At 42.1% G+C, this 22,240-nt stretch overlaps 1 protein-coding gene across 1 annotated transcript in view; it reads right to left on the bottom strand.

The window, feature by feature from the left end:
- Positions 1–17,186: 17,186 nt before the first annotated feature.
- GCM1 (GCM transcription factor 1) overlaps positions 17,187–22,240 on the bottom strand; it is a 24,800-nt gene continuing 19,746 nt past the window's right edge. Inside the window, exons 4-5 of the mRNA XM_006165717.2 lie at positions 20,268–20,396; positions 17,187–18,055 (exon numbers count right to left, since the gene is read on the bottom strand). Coding sequence (XP_006165779.1) covers positions 17,312–18,055; positions 20,268–20,396 — 873 coding nt within the window. The 3' untranslated portion in view covers positions 17,187–17,311. The remainder of the gene's footprint in view (positions 18,056–20,267; positions 20,397–22,240) is intronic.

Raw genomic sequence — 22,240 nt, 5'->3', positions numbered from 1 at the left:
TCTCTGGAAATCAAAATACTTCTTACCTAGAAGTATTTGCAGGTTTTTGTTTTGCTTTGAAGGTTTTTGCCATAGGGCACATGCTCTTAACCACAGAGAGACAGACTGAGAGGGAAAGAAAGAAATCACCCCCAGGGAGGATGGCCATGTCACTATTCCTTTTTTTTTTTTTTTTTTTACTTTTTAAAAATATCTTTAACTAGATTTATTTGAGGTTTATAAAATGTTATGATACAGAGATAAATACAGCTACATAGAGATTAGCATACTTTTTTCATTTGTGTGGTAAGAGGAGCTAAAATCTGTTTCACAAAAACTTATCTATTTTTCAATATATATTTTTATTTTTTTTATCAATTAAGTGGTTTTTCCCTGTTCCTCTCCTCTCCATTATCCACCCCCTATACTTTCTCTGGTATCTATAGTTGCCCTCCCTGTTATTATACCTTCCATTGTTTCAGTTTCTGCTAATTATTTTCTTTTATAAGCAAAAATTCAACTTTTTGTTTCAATAGATCTTTTTGGGCCAGTCCCTGGCCTGGTGGTTAAGGCAGCCAGACTGACCTGGCAGCTTGAAAAACATGCCCAGAGGAAGAGATGGAGAAAAGACTGCAGTGGCATGACCACGCCCCATAGGGGATGCTTTCGATTTTTGTCCACTTAGCATGAACACACACCACTTGGCAAAATTTTAAAAGAAAAAAAAGATCTTTTTTATTTCTTGGTTTAGTTTACTTCTGCTGTCTGCCTTAACTCTTCCTTTCCTTCTAAGTTGGGTGTGTGCTTCCTTTGCTAGTTCCTCGAGGTGCATTGTTAGGTTATTTGAAACCTTTCTACTTCTTAGATGAAAGTGTTTATTGCTATAAACTTCCTTCTTAGAGTGGTGTTAGCTCTATCCCATAGGTTCCCTGTGTTGTGTTCTCATTTTCATTTGTTTTGAATGCATTAGATAAAGTGATCCAGGAGAGAGATGATGCTCTAAGGCTTCTTCAGATGGAACAAGAAAAGGCTAGACAGAGTGCTTGGAGAAAAGACATCTTTGGAAGAGTTATCTGGCATAAATTTAAGCAGTGGCCTGTGCCTTGGCACTTAAATAAAAGGTACAATAGGAAGCGGTTCTTCACCATGCCATACATGGTTCGCTTCGTCAGACTGAGACTTGAGAAACATGTCCGCATTAAAGCGAGGAAGAAAATTATACAGAAAAAGAAAGAAAAGTTTCTCCAAGAAAAGTTCCCACATCTTTCTGAAGCCCAAAAGTCAAATATTGCCTAAGATGTCTGAAGTTTTACTATTCTGTGTTTGCTGCAAACAAAAGTGTATATACAAAAGTAAATATATGTCAAACAATTTATAAAGAAACTATTTTTAGACAAAAAAAAGAGAAATCTACTGTTAGTCTAATGGAGATTCCCTTATATGTGTCTTGTCCCTTTATTCTTGCTGCTTTTAGAATTCTCTCCTTGTCTTTAAATTTTGAGTTTCACTATAATGTACCTTGGAGAGGGTCTTTTTGGGTACAATCTTTTTGGGGACCCCTGAGCTTTGTCAATCGGGATGTCATCTCTCTTCCAAGACTTGTGAAGTTTTCAGCTATTATTTCATGAAATAACTTTTCTCTGTCATTCCCTGTCTCTTGTCTTTGTGGAACTCCCATAACACAAATATTTGTTCATTTAATACTATCCTATATGTCCGGTATTTTTTTGTTTTACTCTCTGACTACATTATTTCAAATGACTTGTCTTCAAGTTTGGAAATTTTTTCTTCTGCTTGAAAAAGCCTATTATTAAAGTTCCTGAAGTGTTCTTCATTCTTTTTTTCTGTTTTTCTCTCTTAATTGATTATTTCAAACAACTTGACTTCACATTTGCAAATTTTTTCCTCTGCTTGAAAAAGTCTATTGTTAAAGTTCCCAATTGTATATGGTATTTCTTTCTTTGGCTCCTTCTGCTCCAAGATTTCTTCTTGGTCCTTTTTAATGACATCTGTCCCTTTGTGGAATGAATCTTTCAGATCACGTAATGATTTCATTAATTCATCAAATTGTCTATCACTACTCTCTTATATCTCATTGAGTTTCCTTATAATAAAAATGTAGAATTCCTTTTTAGACATTTCACAGATTTCCTTCTCTGTGGGGTATGTTGTTGGAGTGTTATTGTATTTCTTTGGGAATGCCATGCTAGCTTGTTTTTTCAGGTATCTTGTATCCCTAGATTGATACTTGTTCATCTGGTGAATAGTTGCCTCTATCAATTTTATAGGATGGCGTTCCAGGTGAAAAGACTTACTCCAGTAGTTGTGTTCTAGGATGACAGTTGTATAGAGTATGTTGGCTTTGACTCTAGCTAGGCACAGTAGTATAGTAGTATCTTCAGCTGTAATTAGTGTCAGTGATTACTAGAAGTGACACAGTGGCCTAGCTGGCTGTTTTTGGAATGTGACAGGGTGGGGCTTCTCAAGCAGCACAGTTGTCTACACAGTCACTCTCCTAATCTGCTTCTTCAAGATGCAGAGGGTCAGGCCCTCTCTGAAACAGAGCTGTGGGCAGGGCTGCTCACTTTACCATTCCCATGGGACATACAAGTATGCAGAGGTCAGGCTGCTTTAACAGCTCCTGGTGCTAATGGTTTTAGGAAAGGGTGTTTGTCCAGCTGCTCCTGCATGATGCAGGTGGATATGGTCACAGGACGACTGTACAGCCACAACCTGTGTAGGGGATGGTACAACAAAGACTGGACTCCTCCCCTCTGGTAATTCAGCAGTGTGGACAACCCCTGGTCACTCCCTAAATTGGGCTCAGGGCCTGTGAGGGCTATAGAATTCCTCTGTGGTAAAATTCAGGTGGCAAAGGTGTCAATGAGACTGCTAAGGGTTTCTTTCTTATTCTTTTCCCAAAACAAGAAGTTCCTTCTAGTTCCTAGTTGATCTTGACTGGGGTGGTAGGGCAGGAGATGCTGAGCACTTTACACCCCTCTCTACAAAGCCTTCCTGAGTCTCTGTGCTCTGCAATGTCTCTATCATATTCACACCACACTCCAACACTCTCTCTCAAACATAGCAATCAATATCAGTTGCTTATTCTCTGTTTTGGTCTTTTTATCTTTTGAAGAGGTTTTTTTTTTTTTTTTTTTATTCACTATAGGGTGCATGTGCTCGCCAGACAGATAGAGAGACATAGAGACAGAAAGTGAGAAATCACCCCCCAGAGGGGATGGTCACGCCGCAATCCCTTCTCCTCTATTCTCCTCTTGGGATCTTGGGCACGCATGCACATGTGTCCGGCGTGAGTTTTAAGCCACCGGGTCCGGGACACAAACCGTGGTCGACTACGTGGGAGTCCAGTGACATAGCCATTATGCTAACTGCTGGTTCCCGGTCCTTTTATCTTGAGAGGGAAGTATGTTAGGCACTTCTAGTAGCCATCTTGTTGAAGTTTTTACAAAAGAAAATTCTTTGAACCTGAAGCGTTCTGCAAGTCAGGCTACTGGAATCATCCCAATTTGTATGTCAACAGTCTTCTATGAGGTGGGTTAGAAAAGTGATTTCACATCCAAATTCTAACTCTGTCCAGGGCAGACTGTGCTAAGGACCTGACTCTCAGCTACCTGTTGTTGGAGGCCTGACCACGCTCTCACCACTTACCAGCTGAATTCCCCCAAGACAACACGTGGCTGGGATGCAGCCACAATCCCTTCTTGTCCATTCTCCTCTCTGGATTCTGAGCACTCACACACACATGCCCAGCATGATTTTTAAGCTGCCAAATTCAGGACCCAAACTGTGGTCAGCCATGTGAGAGTCCAGCACCTTAACCACCACACCACCTCCTGGCCCCTGTATTTGCAGTTTTAAAGAATACAGAGATGTATGTCTTGTGCAACACATAGGAACACACTCTGACCAAGGGAGATGGATTCAGTCCAGGTCAAGATTTGTTTTGGTTCTTCCCTTTACTGGCTAACTGGTTGTAGGCAAATAACCACCTCTCAGCCTCAATTTCTTCATCTACAGAATGGTAGTAAAATATAATACCAGGTTCAAAGGGATGCGGTGAGGATAGAAGGAGATCAGGCATGTGAAATGAGCTGGTGAAAGTGTTAAGTACTACCTAGAGCTAACGTAGGATTAAGCATGACCGCATGCCTATTGAAAATGAATTTGGGACAGAAACTTTGTTGGCCCTCATATCACAGCACTAGGCAGCACCTATGGCTTCTTCAGAGATGATCTCTGTTTTCATTCATTGCCACCGCATAGGTCAGGACCTCTCCACCTCCTGGCTGGATCCTATGTTGACAGACTATGAAGAGATGCTCCACCTCTACCCTAGCCCCTGCCAAATCAAACCACCACCCCCAGCCCCAGCCCCAGCCCCTGCCCCTAAGACACTGTGCACCACAGGCTAAGACCACCTGGGAGGCCCAGGTTTGATTCCCAGTTCCAATCTAACGGTCAGGTGTGGTGGTGTGCACCTGTAATCCCAGCAACTCAGGGGCAGGAAGATCACAAGCTCCAGGCTGGCCTGGGAAACACAGAAAAAGCTTGTTTAAATAAAAACATGAGCTGAGCGTGGTAGCATACACCAGTGGCTCCCAGCTGGGCAGCTAAGGCAGAAGGACTGCAAGAGTCTTTCTTAAAATTTTAATTAAAACTTAAAAAAAAAAAAAAAAAACCAGAGCAAACAAAATGCTGTCTTCAAATTAATCTGAGGCACAATCTTTCTCTGTTCTTCCCAAATTGTGGCCTTCTAAATCTTTTGGACTTGTTCTCTGGCAGGAGTCACAAACTCCAATACTTATAGAGCCCAGAAGGGAGCCACAAGTTAGTCAAGTGGACCCAATGTGCAGATAGATGGTGGCAAGTGGACACCATCTAAAAGGAAAGCAGCTACTCAGCTTCTACTGATAGTTTCTGTAAGGCCAGATCTTCTCATCTTTAAAGAGAAGCTGGAAGGGTCTGGCAGGTGGTAATGGTGGTTAAGGGCACTGGACTCCCACATGGCCAACCAGTTTAAATTGGGCCTGGCAGCTTGTTTGCTTGCTTTCTCTCGCTCTCTCTCACTCTCTCTCTCCCTCTCTGATCAAATTAAAAATAAATAAAAATAAAATAATTCTTAAAAAAAAAGAGAGCCTAGAAATGTGGGTTGTATGTGAAACATTCATATATTTTTAGGTTGACTCAAATTAGACAAAAAAAGATAAAACCCAGGTCATATACTCTAGAAGTTAAGGGAGCAAAAGTCCATATGGCTGACTGCAGTTTGAACCCTGGAACCAGTGGCTTGAAAAATACACCATGTGTGTCCAAAATCCCTATAGGATGGAGAAATGGAGAAGAGATTGTGGAATGACCATGCCCCATTGGAGGGTGCTTTCTCCCTTTCTGTCTGTCTCTCTCGCAAGCTCATATAACCTCTGGCAACTAAAAACAACAACAACAGAAAAGCTGCTATACAGGCCAAATCACAGATGCCATCTTCGCAATGTATAGTTTTTGACCTTTGGTATACAGGCTACAACCAAAATCCTGAGCTTTGCTTCCCATACCTGGAATGATTTGACACCAGTCCGCCTTTCCAGTCTACCTCTGACTTGTCCTCAGGGTCCTTCGTTTTGTCCTCAGGGTCCTCTGTTAGCCAAGAAGATTTCTGGTTCCCAGGACCCTGAGGCCCCTCTCAGCCTCTACACCTCTTCTACAGGTGGCATCTAGAATGCCCTTTCTTCCCACCAGCCAGCTCCTCCAGCTCCCCCTGGGAAGTTCTTCCCCAAATCTACCCCCAGTCAATAAATAAGTACATAAACTCTCTCCCTGGGCCTCTAGGGCACTGTCAAAGGGTGTGCTTCACCTGATTATTATAACCCGGCATGGACCCCCACACCAGACGGCTTCAGAGAAGTGTCATGAGTGACTGACTTGTGTCCCACTTCCCTATGACGATGTTAAAAGCAGCTCATCTGCAGAGACCCATCACAGATCCTCTTCTCCCTGCCACTGCCACCACCAATCCCCAGGTAGCACCTTGGAGGTGAAAGCTTTGACTTTCAGAAACTATTCTGGAAGACAGTAGCTGATTAACTCACCGGATTTGAGCAGCATCATGGGCCCTGCTGTAAGCAGGGCAAAAATCTCTTTCCTTCTGCAGCTCCTTCTCAGGAAAGGTAGAGCCAGCATCTTTGAGCTGTGTCCTAGGTCACGTGAGGTCTCCAGCAGAGCTAGATGATTGCACAGAACATGCCCTCACCCCATGGGGGAGCGGACCCAGGTGTTGACGCAGCTGACAGCTGAAGGACTCCAGCATCACCTGGAAACAGAAGCAATGTCCTGAGGGAGCTACACTCAGATTGGGCTGATCCAAATTAGTATTACTATTTCCATCTTAAAATGTTAGAGTCAGGAGGCCTGCAGGTGGTGAGATGTTTAAGGTGCTGGATTCCCACATGGCCAACTATGGTTTGAGCCCTAGACCAGTTGGTCTGCTTTCTCACTTTCCTTCTCTCTCTCACTCTGTCCTCTAGTCAAATATAAATAAATAAATAAACAAACAAACAAATAAATAAAGTTAAATTTAAAAAATAGCGCCAGAAGTGGGCTTCTACACACTTAATTAAAAAGAAACCGAGGCCAAGGAAGTGTGGTTTGCCAAAGGACTAGGCAAGGGTGGGCCCTAGATATGATCCAGGACAATCACCTCTCACTGAGGGCTTTGTTTCACTAAGCCATAGATAGCCGCTATCATTCAAGAATGTTCTGATAAAAGCAGGTGAAATGGTTTGTTAAACCAAATTATTTTGGCCTAAAATGGCCACTGTACTTTCACACTTAGGTTCCTATGGCTAAATGGAAACCTGACAGGTTAGTCCGTTTTCTGAGTTAGTTGCTAAGTTACAACCAATCACACTAGCCCCGCTCCAGTCAATCACAGAAAGCCCACCTTTTAGACTGTGCTGTGCAGCCTACCATCCAGCTGGAGCCAATCCAATGATTTCTCTACCTCCTTCCTTCACTTTAAGCTTTGTATGTCACTTCCCTTTTACTGCACAGGTCACTTTCCCTTTCTGGAATGTAAATACTGTGTGACCAAGAGGCTGCCTGGAGCTGCTGGGAAGCCATTCTAGGAAACTGCCCAATTCGAATTGCCCTTTGTTCAAATAAACTCTGTGAAGATTTGGTTTATCTAACGTTGTGTTTTTATAGTCTTAAGGCTACTTTTTTCAAAAACTCCAATTCACTGCTGTGCAAAACTGGGCTTCCGACTTGTCTTTCCTGCCTCTGTAGGTAGCATTTGAAGTGGGACGTTTGCTACTCTAGGCTGTCACTGTGGCGCAGCAGTAGCAGAGGGCAAAGTGTTGGCAGCCACCGGCGCCTTATTGTAGAAATTAAAAAAAAAAAAAAAAGAGAGAGAAAAGAAAAAAGAAAATAGGAGGGCCAGGAGGGGGAAGGTTTAAGAAGGTTAAAAATTCATTGCCTATTAGTTAGGAACTATCACAATAGGAAAAATCAAATGTTCAACGTTGTTCCCCACATGACTTGTTTGAAATAGGAAGATAGGGACCAGCAGGTGGCATGGTGCTAGACTCCCACAGGGCCAACCCTGGTTCAAATCTCAGGCCTAGTGGTTTGCTTTCTCATTTTCACTCTCTCTTTTTCTCTCTCTCCCTCTCTCTGTCTCTCTGGTGAGTTCGAGAGCCTTCTAGGAATTAAAATAATAACAATAATAAATACAATTAAATAAATAATTTTTTTAAAAAATAGGAAAAGATAAACTAATCTAATTGAGTAGAAAGTGGCTTCTTTTCTATTCTTTTTTTTTTTTTTTTTGAGAGGTTTTTGCCATAGGTCGCGTGCACTCGCCAGACAGAGAGAGACAGAGAGACAGAAAGCGAGAAATCACCCCCTAGGGGGGATGGCCATGCCACAGTCCCTTCCCCTTCATTCTCCTCTTGGGATCTTGGGCATGCACGCACACGCACCCGGTGTGAGTTTAAGCCACCAGGTCCGGGACGCAAACTGTGGTCAACTACATGGCAGTTCAGTGACATAGCCATTATGTTATAATTGCTGGTCCCAGTAGAAAGTGTTTTAAGGGACCAGCAGATGGCGTAATGGTTATGTCTTTGGACTCCCACATAGTCGACAACTGTTTGAGTCCTAGATGTGGCAGCTTAAAACTCATGTCGGGCACGTGTGTATGTATGCCCAAAATCCTGAAAGCAGAATGAGGAGAAGGGATTGCAGCATGGCCATCCCTTCTGGGGAGTGATTTCTCACTTTCTGTCTCTCTGACTCTGTCTCTTTGGCAAGCACATGCACCCTATAGCAAAAATCTCTAAAAAAAAGTATTTTAAGTGAACTACAAATAAGGGGGTGAATATTAACTTCCTTGAAGACTTTCTGAACTCTGAGAAAAATATGCCCATATTTTTAAAAAATGAATCATATGTAGTGGTTGAAGTTTTAATTGTTACTATCTTGGTAGATGACAAATCTTAGTGTAGTTTTGTTTTGCATTTTGCTTGAACATCCTAAAAAGATTTTAAAAGGGATCTTGTTTATACCCATATTACCCCAAACACATCTGATCTTGTCTGAAAGAAACCCTAGTGGAGGATTTAGAAGAAATCAAAGATCAACTTCTGTGATTCACAAATTCCAAGCTATTCCAAGCTGGCCTTGAAAATATTACTTGCAGCAGCAAACACCCTGCAGTTTCCCAGCAAAGACTGACTTCAAAATTTTTATAGACTTGCAGTTCCTACACACACATACGAGGTGGTGTTAAGCCTCATTTGAAGGTTCATAATCTTTTTTTTTCCCCAAATAATTGTTACTTTTTTAATTTGATCAGAGAGGGAGAGAGTGAGAGCAATAGAAAATAAACCACCAGGTCCAGGATTCAAACCCCATTCGACCCTGTGGGATTCCAGTGCCCTTAACCACAATACCACCTGCCAGCCCTGAAAGGTTTGTAATCTTTTTTTCTATTATTATTAATTTATTTATTTTACATACTTTCACTGAACATCACCACAGCATACAAAATGCGATTTTCCAGCCAGAGTACACTGTAAAGTGCTTAATCATATGTTATTGTCAACAAATAATTTTCCATTTCTTGTTTCTTGTATATATATATTTATTTTTCCCCCTTATTTCTTGCCCTCTGCCATTTCCCACCCTCCTCCCACCCTGTCTCTGGTATCTGCAGTTGCTTTCTATTCCTTTATTCTTTCCCACATGTCATTGATTCACAAAAGATCTTAATTAATCTAAATACTTTCAATTCTTTCTTTCTTTCTTTCTTTCTTTCTTTCTTTCTTTCTTTCTTTCTTTCTTTCTTTCTTCTTTCTGTTTACTTCTTCCTTTCTTCTTTCTTTCATTTTCTTCTTCTTTTTTCCCCATTCAATTACTGTACATCTTTACAACATAGAAAATAAATTTTCCTAGCTTGAATACATTATATGTTAGTCCAGTCAAAGATATTACCATAAACATTATCATAAAAAAAGGCATGGACCAGCAGTTAGCCTAATGGCTATGTCGCTGGACTCCCATGTAGTCGACTGTAGTTCGCATCCTGGACCTGGTGGCTTAAAACTCACGCCGGGTGCATGTGCGCGCGTGCCCAAGATCCCCAGAGGTGAATGTAGGGGAAGGGATTGTGGTGTGTCCATCCCCCCGGGGGGGGATTTCTCGCTTTCTGTTTCTTTGTCTCTTTCTGTCTTATTGGTAAACACACATGCCCTATAGCAAAAATCTCTCCAAAAATAAAGACTTAAAGCCAGGAAAAAGGTTAGGATTCTGTTCAAATAGTAGGTACATGAACCTGTCCACAACTCAAGAGAAGACAAAAATTCTTAACTCTGGAAAACAAAGCATAGAAGATAGTAATGTTTTAGTCAAAAGTCATAAAGTTCCATTTCACCAGTTCAGACTCATGTGCTTAATCCATCTTTTGTTGTGATCTGATCTTTCCATTTAAATTCTGGAAGTTAACATTTATCTCCGGACTTGTCCCTACAATTAAGCTGGCCATTTTTAGTTGTTTTAGAACTCTTATTTCTGTGTGTCTGACTTTAGTTTTCCTGAGATAGCACTGCCTTCAGAACTTCTTGGAGAATTGGTCTGGTGTTGGTAAATTCTTTCAGGTTTTGTTTATCTGAGAATATACTTGTCTTCTCTTCCTATATTAAAGATAATCTTGCCAGATATAGTATTCTTGGTTTAAATTGTTTTTCACTCAATACTTTGAGTATATTTTCCCATTCTTTCCTTGCTTGCATTGTATCCAATGAGAGGTCTGCTGTTAGCCTGATGGGATATCCTTTGTAGGTAACTTGACGTTTCTCTCTTGATAATCTTAGTATCTTGTCTTTGTGGTTTTGGTCATTCTGGCTATAGTGTGTCTTGGAGAAGATCTTCTTGGGTTGATCCTATTTGGGATCCTTTGTATTTCTTGGGTCTGGACCTTTGAATGCCTTTCTAAGTTTGGGAAGTTTTTTCCCAGGATTTCATGGACTAAATTGTCAATGCCCTTATTAGTCTCTTCACCTTCTGGGATACCCATTATCTGGATGTTTGTACATTTAATGGTATCTAGTATTTCTTGTATATTATTCTCATTTTGGAGGGCTATTTTCTCAGTCTTCATGGTGGATTGTACAAGTCCAGCAGTTCTGTCTTCTACATCTAAGATTTGATTTTCTGTATGATCTAATCTGCTTTTAATACTTTCAAAGGAGGTTTTGACTTCCTATATTATAGCCTTCATCCCCAACAGTTCCATTTGATTTTTTTTTTTATGGTGTGTATTTCCTCTTTCGGCTCTCGCAAGAACTTCCTCATCTCCTCGAACTCATCAGCTTTTTTCTTCTGGTGTTCATTGTCTCTCTTCTCTTCCATCTGTGTTAGCTTTGTCACTATGAATACTCTAAATTCTTTATCAGACATTTCCATGAGTTCCATTGTACTGTTTCTGGATGAAGAGGAGTTACTCTTTTCCCTTAGGGAAGAGGTATCTTTTTGTTTTCGCATATTTCTTGTGCCCCTGTGGTGATTTCTAGTCATCTGATGGGCTATTAGTTTCTTCCTAATTTCTGGAAGTTCAATTAGAGCAATTAGAGCTGCACTGGAGGATGTAGTCTGTAAACTCTTTGGCATTGCATTTTTCTCCCTTTGTGTTGCAGATTCAGTGGGAATTGAGGAATATGAAGACTCAAATAGTATTTGGATTTTGGCAACTTGTCACTTAGACCTGTTTAGACATTTGGTCTGTAGAGGCTGAGCAGCAAAGTGATGAGGTAAAAGAAAAATGATGAGAAAACAGAGAAAGAGAGAAAGAAAAAAGAGAGAAAAGGAAAAAGCAAACAAACAAAAAAATTATTTGTTAAATTTAAAGAACAAAAAATGAAAACTAGATCTCAGTTCTCATGGTGGACTCAGTCATCTTCTGGCCTGCCCTTTCTGTTTGCCTAGATGGGAGGGGGAAAGGGGAGGGGATTATTACCAAGATAAAGGAGGATTTTGGAGCAAAGAAAAAATTTTACCTTAAACAATTCTTTAAAAAGAAAAAAATTAAAAAGTGAAAAGACAGAGACAGACAGAAAGAGACAGAGAGAAAAGGACAGAGGGGACTCTACCAGAGCAACTTCTCAACAGAGCATCTTCATTGCTCTTATTCATGAAACAGCGACAATACTTTTTTCTCTTTTTCTTTCTCCTTTTTTTTTCTTTTCCTTTCTTCTTTCTTTTTTTTTCTTTTTGTTTGCTATAGGGCATGAGCTCTCACCAGAGTGAAAGTGAGAAAGCATCCCCCAGGGGGAATGACCACACTGCAATCCTGTCTCCTTTCTCCTGTGGGATTTTGGGCAAACACACATGCCCAGCATGTTTCTTAAGCCACTGGGTCCAGGATTAAAACTGTGTAGTCGTCCATGTAATCTCCATGTCCCCTGCTGGCCTGAAAATAACACTTTCTACATCTTGTTGTGAGAATAATTGAAGTATGTCTGTAAAGCATTCGGCATGATGTCGGGCACACTCTACAGTCATAATAAACATCTTAATATTGGGGTTGGCAGGTGGTGTGGTGGTTAAGAGTGCTGGACTCCCACATGGCCAACCATGGTTCACATCCCGGACCTGGTGGCTTGCTTTCTCACTTTTTCTCTCTGTCCATCTCTGGTCAAATTTAAGTAAATAAATAAAGTTAAATAAAAAGAATTATTTTTTTAAAAATAAACATCTTAGTATTAACCTCCTCTCTCAGCCTTTGTGGAACCTCAGAATGGAGTTTCAACAGCTTGTGGACAGCAGTTCTCCAAAGGGATGTTCTGTAGTTCCTTGGGAACGGCCTATTGAGGGCATATGACAGACAGGAAATCAGATTGAAGCTATGTACTTTCCTCAGGGCACAGAGGACAGTGATCCTGTTCCTGTTGTACTCACGACAAGCAAATTGCTGGCATGACATCCTACAAACAGAGCCTGAAGGAACATGAACTCCCTGGCCTTCAAATTGCATCCTGCATCAGTCCAAAGAACTTTGTCTCCAGGTTACTGTCCAATTGCTGTTTTATTTTATACCAAAATGAGCAGATGTTCTCTGTGACAGATCAAAACACCCAAAGCTTAACAGAGGATTCTTAGATTTTCAAAATAATTTTTTTCTTAGCAGTGCAAAAACTAGGTAGGAAAAGAAGCCCATGGGTATATGTTTTTACTACTGGTCAAGCAAAATTCATGTGGGGGGCCATCCTGGTCGCACAGTGGTTAGGGGATGTGCACAGGCACCACATCCCACATGGTCCGTCACAGTCTGAATCCTGGTAGCTTGAAAAATACACTGGGTGGCCAGCAGGTGATGTGGTGGTTAAGGCACTGGGATCCTACATAGCTGCTCACAGTGCAAGTCCCAAGCCTGGCAGCTTGAAAATCATGCCAGCAAGTATGTGTGTGCATGTCCAAAATCCCAGAATAGAGAAGGGATTGTGGCATGGCCATCCCCCCAGGTGATTTCTCACTTTCTTTCTGTATCTTCCTCTATCTCCAGCAAGTGATTATACCTCTGGCAAAAAAGAACAAGAAAAAATACACTGGGCACATGTGTGTGCATGGATGCCCCATGTCCCTACAGAGTGGGGAGATAGAGAAGGGATTGCAGTGTGACCATGCCCCTTTGTGGTTTGCTTTCTCTGTTTCTGGTGAGTGTACTTGTCTTCTAGCAATAAAAAATAAATAAATAAATAAAAATGTTAAGAGACTGAGGATGCTCTATGTAAATATTTGTAGGACAAGTGAATAAGTGTTGAAATACCCCTCTTCTTGAAGTACATTATTTTCATGTTGGGGGAGGGATTGTGGTCAGACGTTAGACATTCTATCTTGAACATCAGAATGAAAGTTTGGGAGTTGGTTCTGATTTTAAAATTCACCTCATCCTTTTTTATCCTCAGTCACTACATGTAATAGCTTATTTCCTTGACCTCACTCCTCCATCCCACTTTTGAATGATCTCCCTCTTATTCATCTTCTGAGCTTAGAAAAGCCCAGTTGGCCACCGAGACAGCATTGCCACCTTCCAAGCATGCCCTGTTGTCCAGATTATCTACTTAGCTTTGACCTCTGCCAGTACAGTCCTTGGCAGGACAGGTTGACAAAAGGAAATAATGGCTGTTAAGGTGCCATCTGGAGTCCAGGACCCTTACAGGCTGGTAACACCTTACCAATTGCCCTCACTCCCTATCCTAGTCCGCTGACAAGGCCAGGGATTATCTTCCCACTTGCTTTCTGATGGCAGTCCTCTCCACTTGCCCATTTCCTGATTAAATCTTTTCTATGAAGAAAGCACTCCCCTAAATAGAGAGCCATTTAGCACCCTTCAGGATTAGCTAGTATGTCAGTAATAGAAAAATATGGGATAGGATCACAGCTCTTACTAGTTTTGTAATAAACACAAATGTTATCAATGGTTAGTTACAAAAACCATTAAAAAAGTATATAAGATGGGGTCAGTAGGTGGCATGGAGACTAAGGCACTGGACTCTTACATGGCCAACCATGGTTTGAGACCTGGATCTGGCAGCTTGAAAATCAGGCCAGGTGTGTGTGCGTGCGTGCCCACAATCCTGAGTAGAGAATGGAGGAAAAGAAATTGTGGCATGGCCATCCCCCAAGGATGGTGATTTTCCACTTTCCTTCTCTGTGTCTCTCTCTGGCAAGCTCACGGACCCTGTGACAAAAACCTTAAAAAAAAAAAAAAAGAAGTGTATGTGACAAACTAACATTAAGATAACTTCACTTGGTGGGGGCCAGCAGGTGGCATGGTGGTTGAGGTGCTAAACTCCCTCATGTCCGACCACCATTCAAGTCCCAGACCTGGCAACTTGCTTTTCCCCTTTTTCTCTCTTTCTCTCTGGTGAGTGTGCATGCTCTATAGCAAATTAAAAAGTAATAATGATAATAAATAAAATAATTCTAAAAAAGGTAACTTCATTTCGTAATTTTTATTTATATTTTTTATTTTTCAATCAAAATAATATGTACATGGTAAATAATACAATAGTATATGCAAAGGGTTTATACTAAAAAGTTCTATTCCAGCTTCAAGGTGTCCCAAGAGGAAGTCACTTTAAACCTTCTGTGACTTTTGTTTTCCTAAGGTAACTCTGATCATTCTAAATTACACACTTGTTTCTCTTAATTTTTTAAAGTTGGATCTCTATTGATCATCCAGAATGAAAAATGGGGTTTTAGGTCCTTGCACTATCACTATTTTTTTTCTCTTCTCCATCTTCTTCTTCTTGCTTGCTTTTTTGTTGCTGTACGTTGTTATATAATTATTCTTCATGCGCTGCTAGATATCTTTGAACTTGAAATAACATATTAAACCACCATTTATTATTCCATCAACATCAGTCAACATCTCTCGATTCCTTCCTATGCAAGGATGTATTGACCCTACCCAAATTCTTTTCCACTTCTTTTTCTGTTTTTCCTGTCAACTACACATACCTTTACAACAGTTATGTTCTGTGCTATAACTTATTTTTGCCATAGGGCACATCTGCTTGCCAGAGAGAGACAGAGAGAGGGAAAGTGAAAAATCACCCCCCAAAGTGGGGTGATCATGCTGCAATCCTTTCTCCTCCATTGTCCTCCTGGGATTCTGAACATGCCAGGTGTACTTTTCAAGCTGCTGGGTCCAGGACTTTAGCCATGGTCAGCCATGTGGGAATCCAGAGTCTTAACCACCATACTACCTGCAGGACCCTCTGTGTGGTAACTTTTATGCTATGGTATGAATGCACCTTGAGGACCTTATGCTAAGTGATCTAAATCACTCACAAGAATATACTGCATGATTCTACTTACATGAGGTACCTAGTAGTCAAATTCATAGAAACACAATGTAGAATGGTGGTTGTCGGAGACTTGGTTGAGGAGAATGGGAGGTTGTTCAATGAATAAAGTTTCAGTTTTGCAACCTGAAAAGAGATCTGATGGACGGCAGTAATGGCTACACAATATAAATGTACTGCAGTCAACTACATGGGAGTCCAGTGACAGCCATTACGCTAACTGCTGGTCCCAACCATGGCATCTTAATACCATTTATAAGGTCCTATTCTTGGCTTTACGAGTTGCTCAGAGTTCAGTATAACAATACCTGGGAGTAGGATGAGATCTTGATGTTTCCCACAAAAGGCCTACTCCTTATTCCCAGGGAACAGGAAGCCATCTTTGCAATATTCTGACTATAACACACCTTTCTGATTAAAGGAAATTATTATAATAATTTACTCTGCTGGAAAGAATTTGCCTTCTGTGAAAAAAAATAAACACATGTTGGGTAAGCTTTAATATCACGCGTATATGTTATCCTTCAGAAAAAAAGATAACTTATTTTTGAAAATCTTGTTTACTGCATGGTTCTGTTCAGATTTGTGTCTAGGCTCACCTTTATTGTAAAGTACTTTAGCAAAGAGGAGGAACCAGCATACCGATAGAGCTACCCAATGCTGATCATGTTAACTGCACAAAAACCTTCTAAGCAAACATGTCTCGCATATTATGAACCTAGCACTAAAGTAGGAAATATAAAGAATAAAGATCAACAGAACCAAATCTAAGTCATTGGGCCCACTCTGTGGCACAGAGGTAAGACACTACTCAAGAGAAGCCAGATTCCACATCACAACTGCAGTTCAAATCTCTGGCCCAATTTGCCTGAAAAACACACTGGGCACACACACAAGTGCCAACATCCTGAGGAAGGAGATTGCAGTGTGACCACACCCGCTGGAGGTGCTTTCTGCCTCTCTTTCATGCATGTGTATGTACTCTGCAATGAAGACAATAATCGTTAAAAAGACTTCATGGAAGGGGAAGTCAGTGAGGAAAAAGAATAAGGAAGCAGAGTTGGAAGAGACCATTTGATGCCACTAGAATTTTTCTTCTTGTGGTCATTTACTTTCTCTGTTCTTTATCTTTATGAAACAGAGTTAGGTCATGTTTCTTATCCTGACTAGTCTCAGAAGTCAACTTAAAAAAAAAAAATTTTTTTTTTTGAGAGGTTTTTGCTACAAGGCACGAGCGCTCTCCAGACAGACAGAGAGAGAGAGACATAGAGACAGAAAGCGAGAAATCACCCCCCAGGGGATGGTCACGCTGCAATCCCTTCTCCTCCATTCTCCTCTTGGGATCTTGGGCACGCATGCACATGCGCCCAGTGTGAGTTTTAAGCCACCGGGTCTGGGACACGAACCGCAGTCGACTACGTGGGAGTCCAGCAACATAGCCATTACAAAAAACACATATTTTATAAACTAGCCCCCTGACATACTTCAGTGGTAGGATCTTCGGCTTTCTGCACCTGGACAGCTCTCTGTCCTTTCACTCTCAGTTCCCAAGAAGGCATAGATGAGATCCCAGGTAGGCAGGCCTTTCACATCTGTGTTCATCGGATACGCACCAATTTTAAGAACAAACAGATACTGCAGCTGACTTGTGGAGGGTCCCAAACAACTTGAGAAGAGAGGAAGAAAAACAGACAAAAAAAGAAAAACCAGAGGCAGTTGACACCATGAATCGGTCAGGTTTCCATTCCTTACTAAGGTTGGAAGTTCTAGATTAGAGGAGAAGCGAAAAAGATCACTTGCATAAAACGTTAGTCTTGCCTGCTGCTTGTCCTGATTCCATGTATCTGTGGTTATATTTTGAAAATTATTTCCTAAGGAGGTTCTCTCACCTATTTCCTAAAATTGCTTTTCCTTGGTGTGTGTGTATGTGTGTGTCTATATGATTTGGATCATCTCAAAGGATAGAGGTTTAGAAGCATCTCACTGTTGCAATGATCCAAGCCCATGCATGCCATTTCTTTCTCAAAATCCCATTTGCTGCATTTGCCCGGCAGTGGCTGTTGCTGGTGGGAATAATGAGAGGTGTAGGGAGGGAGAAATGGGTCTTCCTGAGGTGCATGGTAGGCGAGGGAAGGAACATAGCTTTGGAAGTCCACAGGTACCTTCTCCTCATAAAGATCACCTGCTGGATTTGGCCACGACTGGTGACAACTAGGTTTGGCTGCAGGTGGGTCCAGTGGAATCTGTTGTAAAAAGGGTTCCAAACAGTTCTGGGGAGGGGAGAAGTCACAAGGCCATCTGGTCAGAGGAAAAGTATAATTGGGACAAGAATTGTCATGAAGAGGATTTCTCCCCAAAGCCGTGTTTTTATTCCACGTTTGCAGATGGTCATAATCGGAGTAGATTCCAGAGGCGGAAGGCTGAAGTAGGTCTCCACTGCTGTAGATCCTACTGTCGGGCAATTTGCATATTCCATTGAGCTTCGTGGGATCCAGGGTGGAAGTCAGGTCTGTCAGATTGGCAGGTGCCTCCAAACTATAACTCTTGGAGAAGGGTAAGCAATCATTCAGCAAGTTCTGCTGGGGAACGTTAGCTATTAAATGTCCACTGTAACTGCCAGGCAATTGGACTCCTTCCTGGAAAGACCAAGTTAAAGGTAAACTTCCCTGGCTTTGTGTTTCACCTGGAAGAGACTGGAAGGGAAAGCAAAATGACTCGTGTTAATAAGTTAAGCAAATCGACAAAACTACCAGAGCCATCCACGAGCTACCCTGCACAAGCGAGTGTTCCTCATTCCTTTCATACCTGGAGCACCCACACACATAGCAGCTTTCTCACCACCACAAAGACACAGAAGAGGCAGAGGCTACCCCCATCTTCCACTTTAAGCTTACCACTTGGTAACGGCCACATTTCCTCTTACTCTGTACAGACACGAGTGTGTTTAAGATGTGCAACACTCACACACCACTCTGAGCCTAACTGCCTTATAAAGAGCTATGTTTAAAAAGTCAAACTATAGCATCAACAACTTATACTCAGGGTACTTCTTTTTTGGGGGGAGAGGTTTTTTTCACTCTAGGGCGCGTGCACTCGCCAGACAGACAGAGAGAGAGATAGAGACAGAAAGCGAGAAATCACCCCCCAGGGGGGATGGCCACACCGCAATCCCTTCTCCTCCATTCTCCTCTCGGGATCTTGGGCACACATGCACATGTGCCTGGCGTGAGTTTTAAGCCACCGGATCCAGGACGCGAACCATGGTTGACTACGTGGGAGTCCAGCGACATAGCTGTTATGCCAACTGCTGGTCCCAATACTCAGGGTACTTCTCAGAGGTTTTTTCTCTCCTTCTTTCTCTCTCTCTCCCTTTTTGTCTCTCTTCCTCTCTCTCCCCCATTACTTTCTCCTTGACTTTTCTCTGTTTTAGTGCTGGTCAGAGTCTGAGAGACCAAGGTTGTTGTCCTTCTGTTTTCTCCCCTCCTCAAGAGACTTTTCCGTAAGCTCATAGGAATTTTATTGAACCATAAATAGGACCTCTAGAACACAGTGTGGTAAGTTTGTTTTTATAATGAAGTATATAGGCCAACTGGTAACACAGCAGTAAGCCAATGCTCTGTGATGCTGGGCCCACATGGGGAAGTCCTGTGTTCACATCCTGAGGTCTCCCTGAACGTGCCACGTGTGTGCCTGTGATTCTGGCTGATTGAGGCTATAGGTGGATCGAGACTCTATTGGGGTGCCTTTCTCTATTAGAATACTTAAATAAATATTTTAAATATCATTAAAAAAAGAAATGAAGTTGTTCACCAGTTGACCACAGGAAAAGAATCCAGCTGAGCATTAAGCTATATTCTAGTCTGTGTAAAATGATCAGCTAATCAGCTGAGAGAAAGTAGTTCTGGGGGGTGAGAAAGGGTGAGGGACTAGTCATTTGGCTTTGGAGTGGGGTCATATATCCCTCCAAGTGACTCAAATTAAAACTTTTCTATGTAAGTTATTTAGAGCCTCCAGGGAAGAACCAGTCCATCTCTGTTCTGAGAAGAAACATGGAGCTTCTAGCTGTAGAAAACGCATAGGAATCGCTGTCCCTGTGAGGCAGAACCTCCACCCCTGGACTATGGCGCTGATAAAGCAGTGGCCTTCCTATCTCAGTGCGTCTTCGGGGAACACCCTCCACCCTCACACCACCACCCTGAGGTGACCATCTCTCTCAGAAACTGTTTACTTCTTTGATCTTGGTAGAGTATGCAAAGAAAACAATCCGTTTGTGGGTCTATAGACATTTTTGAGAAGGAAAAAACATGAGGTTCATATTTTGTGGAGATCCTTTCATTACTTTTGGTGTTATTGGAACCAAAATATAGAATGGCAAATATAGCTTTGGCGCTCACCAATTCAAATTTCCCTTTGTTGTCATAGTAGGGAAGATGATTCTACAATTACGAACAATTGATGGTGAGAGTATACTACAAAGATAGTAGAATTTAAGAGTCAAGCCTCAGGGACCAGCAGATGGTATAATGGCTATGTCGCTGACTCCAATGTAGTTGACCGTGGTTCAAGTCCCAGACCTGGCAGCTTGAAACTCATGCTGGGCGTTTGTGTGTACCCAAAAGAAAATAGAAGGGATTGTGGTTTGGTCATCCCCCCGGGGGGTGATTTCTCACTTTCTGTCTTTCTGTCTCTCCAGCGAGCACACACACACTCTATCGCAAAAATCTCTCAGAAAAGAAAAAGAGTCAAGCCTGACTCAGTTTCTTTGGGGGATGCTTGTTTATAAATGAGCCTGGCAGTATCTGGTTCAGGGCTTTCCATGGCTGAGAAGAGACAGGGAAACTTGCTGCCCCTATGAGGGTGGTGGCAAGTCACAGTACGTTTGGAACATACGTGATGAAATGGTGCCTTGGTCTTCGGGCTCTCCTTGAGCTTGAGGGAGACAGAGGAAGACGCGCTGTGCCCTTTCTTTATTGCCCTTCTCGCCTCGGCCTCCAGCTTTGTTTCTGGCTTGGGATGGTCATGTTCTCCCTTTGACTTAAAGGAGATGAGGAAGTAAGAAGGAAACAGTAAGTAAATAACTAAACCATACTTCATGATGCAGAAATTTCGACTCTACATCCTGTCCCATGACCAGGTGGTATCTCAGTTGCCCGTTGTAACAAGATCGTATCAACTTCCAAAGCCCCTCCCAACCCCACCTCCTGCCTGTCTGCACCCCGGCTTATGATGCCCCTTGCTCTGGTGGCAACCCTTCCCCACCCTGCAAAGCCATATTCATATCGATAAGTAACACATTTTAAACACTTCTTATCATATATGCAGGACACCAGTAAGCTCAATACATGCTTTATGGCTTTTCTTGCTAAGTTTACTTAGTTTCTTCACGATAGAGAATGTGCAAGTGCAAGAGAGAGACAGAAATGCCTTCCCTGAGGTCCTGTCATGCTGCAGTTGTCTTCTCTCAGCTCTCTAGCTCCTTGAGATCTTGGGCAAGTGCGTAAGCAACCAGTATGTTTCAAGTTTACTAGACCAGGGATGTGAATCCACCCACAGTCCACTGTGTGGTTTCCAGCACTGCGGTTCAGTTTTCTTCCAACTGGGCCATCAAAACTGGGCTTGTCTTATCTCATTTAATCTTGAACACAATTCTCAAAGTATATACCATTATTATCTCCCCATTTATAGAATAGAGAAGAGAAGCATGGAGTGATCATACCTCCTGGTAGTCTTCTCTAGTGAACAGAGAGACCTAGAATTCTAGTTGCAACCAGCCAAGTTGAGAGCAAACTGTTAAATGTTCAGAAATGTTGTGCATTGATTGTTAAAAATGACTACTAGTCAGGAGGCCAGCAGGTGGTGTGGTGGAGGGTGCTGGACTCCTACATGGCCAACTGTGGTTCGAGTCCCAGACCTGGTGGCTTGCTTTCGCACTTTCCCACTCTTTCTCTCTCTCCCTCTGTATATCTCTCTCTCTCTCTCTTGCTCTGTCCCTCTCTGGTCAGATTAAGATAAACAAATAAAGATAAATAAAATAATTTTTTTAACTTTTTAACATTTATTTTAATAAAGATAAATAAAATAATTCTTTTAAACTTTATTTATTTATTTATTTATTTATTTTACTTTTTTGGGGGGAAGGGTTTTTGTTACAGGGTGCATGCGCTCATCAGAAAGACAGTGAGAGACAGAGATACAGAAAGCGAGAAATCACCCCCCAAGGGGAGATGTTCACACTGTAATCCCTTCTCCTCCATCCTCCTATCAGATCTTAAGCATGTACGCACACGTGCCTGGCATGAGTTTAGGCCACCGGGTCCAAGACTCAAACCACGATTGACTACATAGGAGCCCAGCAACATAGCCATTACTCCAACTGTTGCTCCCTCATTTGTTTATTTTAATTTGATCAGAGAAGGACAGAATGAGAAAGAGGGAAAGTGAGAAAGCAAGCTACCAGGTCTGGGACCCGAACCATGATCAGCCATGTGGAAGTCCAGCACCCTTAACCACCATACCACCTGCTAGCCCCATAAAATATTTTTTCTTTCTTTTTTTTGGAGAGGTTTTCGCTATGGGGCACATGCGCTCACCAGAAAGACAGAGAGAGACAGAGAGATAGAAAGCGAGAAATCACCGCCCAGGGGGGATGGCCACACTGTAATCCCTTCTCCTCCATTCTCCTCCTGGGATCTTGGGCATGCATGCACATGCACTCGGCATGAGTTTAAGCCGCCAGGTCCGAGACTTGAACTGTGGTCGACTACATGGGAGTCTAGCGACATAGCCATTACGCTAACTGCTGGTTCCCACCCATAAAATAATTCTTAAAAAAAAAAAAAAAAAGAAACTAGGGGGGCCCCAGGGGGGCGGGTAAGGGG

Source organism: Tupaia chinensis, unplaced genomic scaffold, assembly GCF_000334495.1.
Source record: "Tupaia chinensis unplaced genomic scaffold, TupChi_1.0 Scaffold144010_1, whole genome shotgun sequence".
NCBI classification, from domain to species: Eukaryota; Metazoa; Chordata; class Mammalia; order Scandentia; family Tupaiidae; genus Tupaia; species Tupaia belangeri.
Note: the sequence above shows the minus strand (reverse complement) of the source record. Positions and strands in the feature narration are given on the sequence as shown.